At 38.0% G+C, this 14,645-nt stretch overlaps 1 protein-coding gene across 2 annotated transcripts in view; it reads right to left on the minus strand.

Annotated features, from left to right (window-relative positions):
* Positions 1-14,645, minus strand: part of KHDRBS2 (KH RNA binding domain containing, signal transduction associated 2) — a 725,702-nt gene that overhangs the window by 407,445 nt on the left and 303,612 nt on the right. For both annotated transcript variants that reach the window (XM_024122132.3, XM_024122131.3), the window contains exon 4: positions 9,127-9,273. In XM_024122132.3, coding sequence (XP_023977900.1) covers positions 9,127-9,273 — 147 coding nt within the window. The remainder of the gene's footprint in view (positions 1-9,126; positions 9,274-14,645) is intronic.

The raw sequence follows: 14,645 nt of genomic DNA on the forward strand, positions 1-14,645 counted from the left end.
TAGAAAAATAAAAACAATTCCAGTGTACCATATTGAGTACAGACTGTCTAGTAAGCCATTTGTACTTGTATTTTAAGGAATTGTGTATGCATCCTTACATACACTACATAGAGAGATTGGGTAGAATAGGCAGAGAAAGGGACAAAAGCAAAAATTAGAGATGAGATAGAAGATACATTTCTTGGAGGAATGAGGACTCTTCCAAGTTCCCTGGATATCTAAGTTGAATGCTGTCTGGAGGAGTCAAACATTTCCCATTGTATCTTGCTGAAAGAAGCTTCAGAACAGCAAAATGAGATCAGTTAATCAAGGAAGGGCAATTCAAAATAAGCTTACATTGTATCTTGTGGAGCTGCAAGATAAGCTCTTTAAAAAGTAAGACCTAATTGCAAAAACAGAAGTTGAAGGCACATTTCAGGAATACATAATTTTGCAAAAATAATCAGTTTTAAAATATAGTATTCTCTGTAAGTTTTTCTTGTTACGGGAAAATATATGTTTTCAGTATGAAATAGTGGGTCATCAACACTGTCAAGAAGCTAATCAAAACACTCTCTTTCTCTGCCCCCTCACCACCTTCTCTCTTTTCACTTTCTGTCTCAATGAATAACTCACCATTGTCTGTATGGCAGTAGTCTTCGTCAACAGTTGATTTTTCTTGATGCTAGAAATAACACTTTCTGTTTGATCTGTGTTGCCTGATCTATCATCACTATTGTCCATACTGTCCTCATTCTCCAATCTGGTCTCCCATTTCCAACTCTCTCTGCAATATTTCTCCATAATATTTATCTTTTAAGTCTTGAAAACAGTTTTCTGGTTCTTAAATTCTACAAGGGCAGTGGCTGATGTAATACAAATTGCTAGAATTGCGCTTGGCATACATTTGATGCTCAGAAATGTTCCTTGAATTTAAACAAACTGTTTGCCTTGTACCATTTATGTTACTTATTTAAACAAACCTTTCGTCTTTCATTAATTAGCACCATTTATTTTACTTATTTGAATGATTTACTCAGTTAAAATTTATATACTTTGTTTAACAGATTCTGATTATTGAGCTACTTTTCTGCCTTGTTCCTTCTTTGGACCAAATTCTTCAGTAATCATGAGTCTTTTTGTCCATCTATAAAAGTACTTTCAGGGTCAGTGTTGACATGTGTTTATTACCTATGCATTTGGCAGGATTAGCATTCAGTAAAGTTTTGAATATAATATACATTCTATTGATCCTCTAAGACTTTCCTTAACACTAAAATCCTATAAAATTAAGAGGTGAGATTCTCCACTTGGAGATCAAACCTGTATCCTTAGGAACTACAATCTGTAACAACACAGATAACTTTTTAGGAATGCTGCTAAGCCTTCATGTTAATGACTACATATGGAATTGCAAAAGCAGTTCTTTTGATTATAACGTCAGTTAATGCAGAAAAAGTAACTCATCAAAATGAAATCAAGGTGCTAGTAGAAATGGGAGAATGATGCTCAGCATCTAAAAAGCAATCAAGGCTCATGAAGAGTAGCCTTAGAGAATTCAGAACAGTGGCATCAAATGAGAACAGAGATAATTAATGATAACTTGTTTCTTAAATAGAAGGCAGATGATCACATCCTGACCCTAGATTCATAAAGTGAACTTTTGATTATCTGTACTGGAGAGGAGTAAGACAACACTTGTATTAGGGTTTGTAGAAAAATCACACTCACAGAATCCACTGCTTCTTTCTTCTGTCTTTCAGGTTATGTCAATCAACTAACAATGGTAAAGTGGCCTTGGGTGTCAATAATAATAATAATAATAATGTCATATTATTATTAATTATATAATAATAATTATTAGTTCTATTCTAAGAACTAGTAATAATTTTAATTCTTTTAAAGTCATTGGCTTGTATTATCCATTACAACTTATCAGATAAGAAGAAATACTCAGTATTAGATGATTATAAAATTTTGCAAGTATAATCAGAATATGATCATAGTGCTATAGCAATATAGGAAACATTTCTGTGCAAGTAATAATTACACAAATGCATGGCTTGTGCTTAGTGCTCTTAGCTACCACACTATTAGACTATAGTTAATTATGGGAAAGAAAAGGGAATTCACTGGTTTTGAAGATAGAAATCCGACGAAACTCTTGACAACATTTTAACAACCACCACAACAATGAAGGAATGACATCCAGGTTCTGTTTCCCCCTCTGCATTGGATGTTATTGTTTTACTCTGTACCTGATCACTCTCTGGCCTGCCGGATGTTGTTGCCTTACATTGTGAACTCCTGCCATCCCCAGACAAAATGTATCTGCCATGTCCCAACTTGTGGTCTTTTTCTTTTTAATTTTTTAAGAAATTATTTATGTATTTATTTTTGGCTGCGTTGGCTCTTCACTGCTACGTGCAGTCTTTCTCTAGTTGCCACGAGTGGGGGCTACTCTTCGTTGCAGTGCATGGGCTTCTCACTGTGGTGACTTCTCTTGTTTCGGAGCATGGGCTCTAGGCACACGGGCTCAGTAGTTGTGGCACACGTAACTTGTGGTCTTAACACTTATCAAAATTGCTTTTGCTGGCTGGTGGGTTTTTATTTAATACATTGTTTTCCTTATATTCTTTTCACCTGCATAAAAGCCTCTGACCAAATTTTCACTTTTTAATCAAATCATAGCATGAAATTCTATACATTTATATTACACCTATTTCTAAACATTCTTATGTTTATAATCTTCTAGGACGTTATAAATTTTTTTTTCAGTGCATGAAAGTCTAGATCTTCTTCCATCTCCAAGACTGAAAATACCCTGCTTTTCTTTTTATTTTCCTTATATCTACTTACTTTCCTGTACGATTGCAGTTAGCAGCCAGTGTCATTTTCCCATTTCAAAGCTAGGATTAGTCTTTGAACAGTCTTTGAAGAACAGAAAGCAAGAATGTCCTCTATTTGCTTTTACCATAAGGAGGAAAAGAGTTTTACTTTTCCTCCGTAGTCACACTCTTGGTAGGTTTCCTATATAGGTTTCTAATATTTCAAACTTGAAATTATATAATATGCCCTAATTGGCCCATTTCAAGAATCACATCGGTGTCCAAGATATTTATCGAATCTAATGCAAGAGAGAAATAACCTGGAATGAACCATCATTTTCTGTGTTGAATTGACTTAAAGTCATGTACGTGAGACTGATAGGACTAACAAAGGACACTGAGACACACACACAGGTATAAAACTTTACGTAAGTATAAAAGTTATATGTATATGTGTGTGTGTGTGAGTATTCACGGCACTTTTGGTGTTAGTATAATTAACATAAAAATGCTTCAAACAGCATGTTTTCCTTTCTGGCATTTAGGAGGAACCAAACATCGGTTGGGACTGTCCCTCTGGATTTGCTAGTTTTCTATAGGAAAGTGTTTTTGCTGAGATCTGATACACACACACACACACACACACACACACACACACACACACACACACATCTTTTCTTTAAATGGTACAGACCTTTAGTGACGATCATTAGAGACAACTCAGGCAGGACAAATACTACTTTTCCCATTCAATAGGCTCTGATAATCCCACAGTGCTGGGTCACATGTCCCCCGGGAAAGTCTGAGGCCATCCATGACAGAGTTGGTAGAAATGAGTGTTGTGATCTCTTAATTCTGTCAGTAACTAACTCTTAAGGAGGTAACAAAGTAATCTATTTGTTATTGTGACCTAAATCTAATTTCTTGTTTGTGTGGAAACTCCTCTTTTCATCTTTTTTTTTACTAAAGGATGTATAAATTCACATTCAATGGGCAGAATTTTGCTGAAGGCTTCATAAGTCCTGATTATGAGGTAGTGTATTTTGTTTTAATCATGAATTAATCATTCAGCATTAGTAAAACTTACTAATTCAACTTAATTGCAGGTGAGAGTTAGCCAATTTAGGAAAATTAAATATAGCCATTATTTTAAGATAATCTGCTGACTAGGGTTGGAAAAAGGGAAGTTGTATTTGGGGATACCAGGAAGTCCCATTCACAAACTATGATGTATTAATAAATGTCACCCCTAATATTGTGCAAGCCACAGTCTGCACAGCCTTCTGTGGCAGTCCTAGTGCTTGAACTATTAAAAAATGGAGTGTTACAAAATATAATAATGACAATACTTGTTTACCTTTACAGCTTATAAAGGGAAGAGAAGGGCATTCACATGATTAGTTTAGAGTTTTATAGCCATTTTGTCATTATTTGTCAAGTAATTTATTTGACACTCCTAATCTGTATTTGCAAGACAAATTAGCTAATATAAGGAAAACTTTATTATAGCACCTTCTCAAAGCATTAAAGGTTTAAAATTAGCAGCATTCACCAGCAATCCCACTACTGGGCATATACCCTGAGAAAACCATAATTCAAAAGGGTCATGTACCAAAATGTTCATTGCAGCTCTACTTACAATAGCCAGGACATGGAAGCAACCTAAGTGTCCATGAAGAGGTGAATGGATAAAGAAGATGTGGCACATATATACAATGGAATATTACTTGGCCATAAAAAGAAACAAAATTGAGTTACTTGTAGTGAGGTGGAAGGACCCAGAGTCTGTCATGCAGAGTAAAGTAAGTCAGAAAGAGTAAAACAAATACAGTATGCTAACGCATATATATGGAATCTAAAAAAAAAAAGGTTCTGAAGAACCTAAGTGTAGGACACGAATAAAGATGCAGATGTAGAGAATGGACTTGAGGACATGGGGAGGGGGAAGGGTAAGCTGGGATGAAGTGAAAGCGTGGCATGGACATATATACACTACCAAATGTAAAATAGATAGCTAGTGGGAAGCAGCCACATAGCACAGAGATATCAGCTTGGTGCTTTGTGACCACCTAGAGGGGTGGGATAGGGAGGGTGGGAGGGAGACGCAAGAGGGAGGAGATATGGGAATATATGTATATGCATAGCTGATTCACTTTGTTATAAAGCAGAAACTAAAACACCATTGTAAAACAATTATACTCCAATAAAGATGTTTAAAATAAATAAATTAAATTAAATTAGCAGGGTTCAAGTTATTGATGTTTTATTGACCTGCCACTCTCCTTGTTTTGATAGGACTAAATGGAAACCACCAAGCTCTAAATTTTTCCCATGGCAATAATCATTCATTTGTCTTAACAAATCACTTAAAGTACTAAAACTGTATTGTTTTCTAACATCTGACATCATTCAGACATTTCATGAGGAGTTGTATGTTCTACAGTCGGCAGTCTTAGACGATCACAGCCCATTGTAGGACAAGTTGGCTAGATGGTAGATAACATAGAGGAAGATGAAAGTTCTAACCATGGAAAGACGCTTCATTGTGTAGAGGAATTAGATGTCAGTGGACCTCCGTACTGTTCGACATTAGCTTTCTATCTTGTTCTATTTTGCCTCTTACTGGGTATAATTCTTCACCTGTGATGTTTATAAATATTAATATCCTGATATGTGAGCATTTCTATGGACTTTAATATAAATGTCAAAATAAACCTGAATTACCAAGTGATTTCATATAAAAGAAAAAGAACTGACAGTTAATTGTTGCCCCTTGTGGTTTTGGTGATGAATGAAGCTGCCACACTTTGCTTGGTGCTGAGGCCAGCAAGGCAAATGGGAAAAATTTACCAAGTAGAACGGCTTTCATTGACTAAAATTTAGTAATTCAACATTGAGAGTTATCAGAATATTTATTTTTTAAAAGCTTATTCATTCATAGAAAAAAATATTTATTAAGTGCTTCCTATGTGCTTGGCTTAGTTCAAAGTGGGAGAATAAAGCAGTGAAATGATACAATAATCTCTGTCCTCATGACACATATTTTACAGGGAAACCAACAATAAATAAGTAAAAAAAATATATATAGTACATATGAAGCTGTTAAGAGCTATGAGGAAAATAAATAAGTGCAGAGGGTCAGGGCATGTTGGGACAGTGAATCACAGTGTTAAATCGGGTGTCTGGTAGTATCGTGGACAAAATATAATAGGGCTGTACAAATATAACGAGGTTACTTTAGACTGGGCAGTGAGGGAAGAATTTCCTGCAATGCTACCATGTGAGTTAAGACCTGAATGACAAGGAGATGGCTGTGTCAATATTTTGGAGAAGAATCTTCAAAGGCCCTTAGTGAAGAGGGAGCCTGGGGTGTTTGATGCACAGTCAGGAGCTGTTGGATGGGCAAAGATAAAACCGAGAGGCAGCAGGAACAGGTCACACTGGCCAAAGGAAGGTTTTCCATTTCCCGTCTCCATCTATATCTGTTTAGGGAGAGCATCTTGATTGTAGGGTACTATTCCCCAGACCTCACGCAGATGAGGTTTTAATGCCCTGCATCATCCCCAGACACTCCCTCAGTCAGTCTATCAAACAAATACTTATTGTGCCAAGTATGACTCTAAATGATGGGAATACAAGAGACACTGCCAGCCCTGCCCTCATAGAGCATATATTTCAGTGAAGAAGATATAAATGAAATGATTACAAGTATCAAGGGGTCTAAGAAGTAAGTGAGATGTATTATTGGTATTTATAATAAAATAGGGTTAACCTAGTGTACAGCCTAGGTCTAAAATCTATGTAGTAATGAGATAGTATTTCATCTTACGTATTTCACCTCAAAAAGTCATTCCAAGGTTTTATCTACTATAATAATAAGATAGATTTAAAACACCAATTTACTTATATATAATATATATAATAAAAACATATAGTGCTTTATAATTTTCTATGTCCTTTCATATGTGTTACCCCGTTTAATATTCACAATACTTATGACAGAGGTCAGTCATCTTCTTTTTAAAGATGAATAAGCTAAAGTTCTGAGAATTTAACTGACTTGTCTACAGTCACAAAATGAGTTAGTAATGTAGACAGTCCTAGCCTTTTTCTATACCACTTAGATCACCAGAGGTCTGGTCTGAGCTAAATATAGTAAAACTGTTTACCCAACAGAACCAGACATTTAGTTCAGAAGCAAAAGGAAGAGAGAACATAGCATTCTCATTCTTAAGAAACATGGGATCTATTTAGGGAAGTGTTCAGATAAGTACCAGATAATAAATTGTGCAGAAATTCTGTGTGCATATAAAGTTATGAAATAATCAGAGTGGTATGGGATTATTCTATAACCTTGTCTTGACAGGAATTTTAAAACTGGGTTTATAAATAGATTATGTGGTTAGATTTTGATGCTTTTCCATTCTGAAATTCTCTGGTTTTTTTTCCCCATTCTCAAAATCACTGCCATTCAATGAATCTTACCCACCATTTCCTCTGAGTTTATTGCTTAGTTTAGAAATCTACAGTGTTTCTTCATTGCACAGATTAATCTTAGCTATTCTCTCTTTCTCTGTCCACTGAAGACTCCTGCCAGGGGAATCCAGAAAACTTTACTCATCATTCTCTTCTAATTATCTAGTTCCCAGCTCCAAGCCTGATGCCAAGATTTTTATTCGAACAACCTCTTCCTGGTATGCTAAATTGTCAACCTTTAGGAAAGCTTCATTCATTTAACCTTCCTCTATTTCTTAGAAAATCAGTAGAGAATTCTATTCATTATGCAACCCTGAATTTGCTCCCTTACTATATGAAAGTTCTCTGTTTCCCTCATATAGTGCAATGAGTTTATTTTTCCAATTTTTGTGTGATGTCAACAGATGTCTAGTTTTATTAGTTTTATTTTACATTGTGTTTTATAATGAGCCAACACCTGACATACTATTGCATAAAATACATTTGATATTTTCAAACACTATTGTTGTCTTGTTACACATATTACATTTAATCTTTTTCCCCTTCCACTCTACCTGAAGATATTCTCTACTAATTAAAAATTATGAACAATACATGTCAACTACCAAGTAATTAAGACACAAGAGAAAAGTACACAACTTCAGTTACATATTTGTGTTTATGTCTTAACTGTCTTATTCTTCATGGCTACGAACGGGTGTGTGGCATGCAGTGTACTGAAGACAAATGCTGCTTCCAAACCACCATTATGTGGCACCAGGTCCTGTGCTAAGTGCTTTTTGTATTCTTTTTAATTTTTACCTTCATATCAACTCTACAGATAATTAGTCTGCAATATGTTTCTTTTCTAAAAAGTCAGTGAAAATCAAAGGCACATTTTTAAATAGAAACTGATGAGAAACATCTTTGTAAAAATGAAAAGCACTTACGGGAACCAGAAATTTTTTAATCTCTTCCAGTGCATGACTCATACGTGAATAAGCTTCCCCAGGTGGAGCAAACACTTCAATTAATACATGAAGTTCATCACTCAAGTGTGCATATTTGGCTTCCCCACTCTTCCTTAGTTCTTCTTCCTGTGAAAAAGGTTATTTTTAGAAATAAAAATCCACTCATTTGCATTGATTTAACATTTACTGAGAAGATGACAGAGGGCATAATCTAAGCAAATTTTCCCTCAGTAGAAACTCTTTGAGAAATAAAAATCTGGTATAAGCCATTTTTGAGTGTTTGAATGATTCTTTAAAAAAAAATCTGACATTTGTTTTTCTCTTTCTGACTTACTTCACTCTGTATGACAGACTCTGGGTCCATCTACCTCACTACAAACAACTCAATTTTGTTTCTTTTTATGGCTGAGTAATATTCCATTGTACATACTATTGCATAAAATACATTTGATATTTTCAAACACTATTGTTGTCTTGTTACACATATTACATTTAATCTTTTTCCCCTTCCACTCTACCTGAAGATATTCTCTACTAATTAAAAATTATGAACAATACATGTCAACTACCAAGTAATTAAGACACAAGAGAAAAGTACACAACTTCAGTTACATATTTGTGTTTATGTCTTAACTGTCTTATTCTTCATGGCTACGAACGGGTGTGTGGCATGCAGTGTACTGAAGACAAATGCTGCTTCCAAACCACCATTATGTGGCACCAGGTCCTGTGCTAAGTGCTTTTTGTATTCTTTTTAATTTTTACCTTCATATCAACTCTACAGATAATTAGTCTGCAATATGTTTCTTTTCTAAAAAGTCAGTGAAAATCAAAGGCACATTTTTAAATAGAAACTGATGAGAAACATCTTTGTAAAAATGAAAAGCACTTACGGGAACCAGAAATTTTTTAATCTCTTCCAGTGCATGACTCATACGTGAATAAGCTTCCCCAGGTGGAGCAAACACTTCAATTAATACATGAAGTTCATCACTCAAGTGTGCATATTTGGCTTCCCCACTCTTCCTTAGTTCTTCTTCCTGTGAAAAAGGTTATTTTTAGAAATAAAAATCCACTCATTTGCATTGATTTAACATTTACTGAGAAGATGACAGAGGGCATAATCTAAGCAAATTTTCCCTCAGTAGAAACTCTTTGAGAAATAAAAATCTGGTATAAGCCATTTTTGAGTGTTTGAATGATTCTTTAAAAAAAAATCTGACATTTGTTTTTCTCTTTCTGACTTACTTCACTCTGTATGACAGACTCTGGGTCCATCTACCTCACTACAAACAACTCAATTTTGTTTCTTTTTATGGCTGAGTAATATTCCATTGTAACTAATACCATATGCTAACACATATATATGGAATCTAAAAAAAGAAATGGTTCTGAGGAACGTAGGGGCAGGACAGGAATAAAGACACAGACGTAGAGAATGGACTTGAGGACACAGGGAGGGGGCAGTGTAAGCTGGGACGAAATGAGATAGTAGCATTGACATATATACACTACCAAACGTAAAATAGATAGCTAGTGGGAAGCAACTGCATAGCACAGGGAGATCAGCTCAGTGCTTTGTGACCACCTAGAGATGGGGATATGGGGATATAAGTATACGTATAGCTGAACCACCTAGAGGTGGGGATATGGGGATATAAGTATACGTATAGCTGATTCACTTTGTTATACAGCAGAAACTAACACAACATTGTAAAGCAATTATACTCCAATAAAGATGTTAAAAAAAACTGGCATGATTATCATCTACACCACATTTTAATCAGCTAAATAAAAATGCTAAATCCCTGAAAAGAAGTGACAGAAATGCCATTAACTCCTCAGTGGACTCCACTGGAAGGAAAAGATTGTTTTTGTGCTTGACAAGTAATCGTTTGCAGATAATAAAACCATGATGAACACTGCTCTTTAAGAGCACCAGGATTTTCTGGATACTTTTTGAAAAGTGGTGAAAAGGTTACTCATTCCCCATGAAAGGGAGCAAAACCGAGGCTTCTCTCCCAGCCTCGTGCCCGTAGGCGTAGGTCATCATCCAGCTCCTAGCCACCACTTCGCTGTCTTGGCCACCTCACTTTGGTCAGTATAGAGGAGTATATTAAAGAGATGGCTGTTAAGCATTATGTTGGCCTTGATTCTGTATGAGCTACATACCCTCAGATTTTTTGTTAGTACTGCACCCAAGTCATCACTGAGGCCTGATTAATTCAGTTCAGATGCTGAGCAGATCAGCATCTGATCCATGTACTCTGCTCACGTGTGTTAGGTGTTTTACACACATCTCCAATCTCACAATAACCTTGCACAGTATTCACATAATTCAGATTAGGAAATTGAGTTTAAAAGACTTTAAGTAACCTCAGCAAAATTGGGATTCAAACCCGGCTCATTTTGCAACCAGATTTGCATTTGGATTTCAAGGAAGCAAAATTCAGTTAAAAATTAACATAAATAATATTAATTATATTTTACCTTTCTTGACTCCCCTGCCCACAAACTGGCAATTGTTTCACTAAATTTCAAAGGGTAAAAATTTTTAAAGTAATTTTTAGTTTTATGTGTGGATGAAATTGGAAGTGTAACATGGATACACCTAAACTGGATAAACAAAAGCAAATTTACTATCTATTTCATATGAGTTAACTGTATGACACATGTTAAAGTGTTTATCTGATTAGAAATGCCCATCATTTCAACACATGGAGGATCCATAAAAGACATGGAAAGGCCTGCTTATTTTCCTGTGCCTCCCACACCTACTCAAATCTCTCTCACAGCAATACTTGTTAGCCCGGGAATACACTCTTACTTTCCTAGGCATACATTCTCTATCTAACTAGAGTTTTTACTTTTATTAAAAAGGTTTCTCTTAATGTCCAATTCTGATACTTCTCAATACTTCCTCACCTAGTTTTCTGCTGGTTTTAAGGGCTACTTACTAGTCAAATTTAATAAGTTCTGCCACTGGAGGTGTGGCATTGAGATCAGAATTATAACACTTGACTTCAGACTCTCAAAATGAGCCAGATGACATATCTTTGCAGTAGAACCAATAGGCTGTTGTTCATGAAAAATGCAGCTTTCTATTTAAAAAACACATTTTCCTTTTTCCCAACACCCACCCCCCCCAATCAAACTTTATATAAGTGTATGAGGAAACTGAAGTCTTCAGAGGTTAATTAACTTCTTCAAGGTCAAGAGTGAGTCAGGACTGGAGCCAGGACTCAGTGCAGTAGGGGACAGCTCTGATAAAGACTTCAGAGAACCAAAGATACCACAGCAGAAACTCCCATGAGCTACTGCTGGTTATTTTCAAAACCAGACTCATACCTTCTAAGGTGCTATATTTGCCCTTGCTCCTGGGGATTTCTTCTGACAGAGCAAAATTTCCCAAGCTTTAGTTTCTTCATATGTGAAGTTAAGATAATAGTATGTACCTCAAAGAATTTTGTGAGTTTTGAGAAAATTGAATAATATTTTGTATACTAAAAAATGCCATATGAATTTAATATAATAATGATAATAAATATTATTTCCAATTTCTCAAGTAGTATTTTAAAATAATGTTTGTCTTTTTCAACAGGGACTAAAATAAATGTGGCTCAAGCAAGAAGAAGAGTTATTTCTCTTTAACGCAAGAGTGTGCGGCCACAGGAGGCTGGAGGAGCAGGTGGTCTTTCTGCGCACCCTTCTCCAGCCCCTAAGATGTTCCTCTCATATGTGTTGATGAAGGAGTCTGTCTATCACAACTTCTGGATTCCGCTCCGTGGAAAAAAGAAAGTGTGGACAGCAAGAAGCTTCCTTTCAAGGACATGTACCAGAGGCTTCATATATCAACTCTGCTGACGTGTCTTTGGGAAGAGCGTGGTCACATGGTGGCCCTGGATGCAATGGAGGCTCTGTATGTGGATTCAGACTGAGCAGCCATGAGGCCACCTAAAATGAGAGGGCTTCGTTTACGACAGAAAACAGTGAGAATGGATACTGCTTGATTACGAGCTGTCTTTGCCATTCAGTCCTCATTCAGGGCAAGTTAAAATGACACTTGATTATTATATCTAATTTTGATGAATAGCTAGACAGTGTCTGCCAGAATGTTCAGATTTTATTTTCAAAAACAATACTTTACACCCTGGTTGGATTTATAATATAAAGCTTCAAGTTTCATTTGAATATAAGCAGACATCACAGCCATCCTGAAAAGCACAAGGGCCTGGACACCAGTAGGTATATTTATAGTAATTTAATACAGTCTCTTGAGGTATTTCTTGAACAAGAGTTCCAAATATATTATTGGAAAAATGTTTATCTTTGTAATAAATGCATTACCTAGTAAGTCAATTATGAAATGGTTGGTAGTGTTTTCATATTTCTGCCCCATCATATCTTGAATGTTTTGTAACAAAGATCATAGTGCCCTGGAAGCTTACACTAGTTAGAACAGGCACACGATAGCAAGAAGAGTAAAGAAAAAGATTAAGAAATTTAGAAATGCTAGAAAAATCTTAGGTGTAAACTGAAATGAATCATTCCAAAGTTAACACTAGGAACATTGGATCTCCATCTAATAGAGACATGAAAAAGGGAAGAGAGAATAAATCAAAAGAATGTGAGATGCACACACCAGAAGGTGAATCTACTTGACGTGATTCAAAATTCCATTTTAAAAGACTGGACACTCGGGAGGAGCAGGCAAGATGGCGGAAGAGTAAGACGCGGAGATCACCTTCCTCCTCACAGATACATCAGAAACACAGCTACACGTGGAACTTCTCCTATAGAACACCCACCGAACGCTGGCAGAAGACCTCAGACCTCACATAAGGCAAGAAACCCCCCACGTACCTGGGTAGGCAAAAGAAAAAAGAATAAACAGAGACAAAGAATAGGGACGGGACCTGCACCAGTGGGAGGGAGCCGTGAAGGAGGAAAGGTTCCCACACACTAGAAGCCCCTTCACGGGCGGAGACTGTGGGTGGCGGAGGGGGAAGCTCCGGAGCCTCGGAGGAGAGCGCAGCAGCGGGGTGCGGAGGGAAAAGCGGAGAGATTCCCGCACAGAGGATCGGTGCTGACCAGCACTCACCAGCCCGAGAGGCTTGTCTGCTCACCCGCCGGGGCGGGCGGGGGCTGGGAGCTGAGCCTCGGGCTTCGGTCGGATCCCAGGGAAAGGTCTGGGGTGGGCAGAGTGAGGATAGCCTGAAGGGGCTGGTGCGCCGCGGCTGGCCGGGAGGGAGTCCGGTTGAGGTCTGGAGCTGCCGAAGAGGCAAGAGACCTTTTCTTCCCTCTTTGCTTCCTGGTGCGCGAGGAGAGGGGTTTGAGCGCGCCGCTTGGAGGAGCTCCAGAAACTGGCGCGGCGCTGCCGAAGAGACAAGAGACTTTTTTTTGCCTCTTTGTCTCCTGGTGCGAGAGGAGAGGGGTTTAAGTGCACCGCGTAAAGGAGCTCCAGAAACAGGCGCGGAGCTGCCTAAGAGACAGGAGACTTTTTCTTGCCTCTTTGCTTCCTGGGGCGCGAGGAGAGGGGATTAAGGGCACCGCGTAAAGGAGCTCCAGAAACGGCAGCGAGCCGCGGCTGTCGGCGCAGACAGCAGAGGCGGGCGTGGGACGCTAGGGTTGCTGCTGCCGCCACCAAGAGGCCTGTGTGCGAGCACAGGTCACTCTCCACACCGCCCCTCCCGGGAGCTCGTGCAGCCCGCCACTGCCGGGGTCCCGGGATTCCAGGGACAGCTTCCCCGGGAGAACGTGTGGCACGCCTCGGGCCGGTGCAGCGTCATGCCGGCCCCTGCCTCCGCAGGCTCGCCCCGCATCCGTGCCCCTCCTTCCCCCGGCATGTGCCAGAGCCCCTGAATCAGCTGCTCCTTTAACCCCGTCCTGTTTGAGCGAAGAGAAGATGCCCTCAGGCGACCTATACGCAGAGGTGGGGCCAAATCCAAAGCTGAACCCCAGGAGCTGTGCGAACAAAGAAGGGAAAGGGAAAGCTCTCTCAGCAGCCTCAGAAGCAGTGGATTAAAGCTCCACAATCAACTTGATGCACCCTGCATCTGTGGAATACCTGAATAGACAACGAATTATCCCAAATTGAGGAGGTGGACTTTGGGAGCAAGATATATATATTTTTCCCCTTTTTCCCTTTTTGTGAGTGTGTATGTGTATGCTTCTGTGTGAGATTTTGTCTGTATAGCTTTGCTTTCACCAATTATCCTACGGTTCTGACCGCCCCGCTTTTTTATTTCTTTTTTTACTTTTTAACATTTTGTTTCTTAATAATTATTTTTCATTTTAATAATTTTATTTTATCCTACTTTATTTTTTCTTCTTTCTTTCTTTCTTTCTTTCTTTCTTTCTTTCTTTCTTTCTTTCTTTCTTTCTTTCTTTCTTTCTTCCTTTCTTTCTTCCT

The sequence above is a fragment of the Physeter macrocephalus genome, chromosome 18, assembly GCF_002837175.3.
Source record: "Physeter macrocephalus isolate SW-GA chromosome 18, ASM283717v5, whole genome shotgun sequence".
NCBI classification, from domain to species: domain Eukaryota; kingdom Metazoa; phylum Chordata; class Mammalia; order Artiodactyla; family Physeteridae; genus Physeter; species Physeter macrocephalus.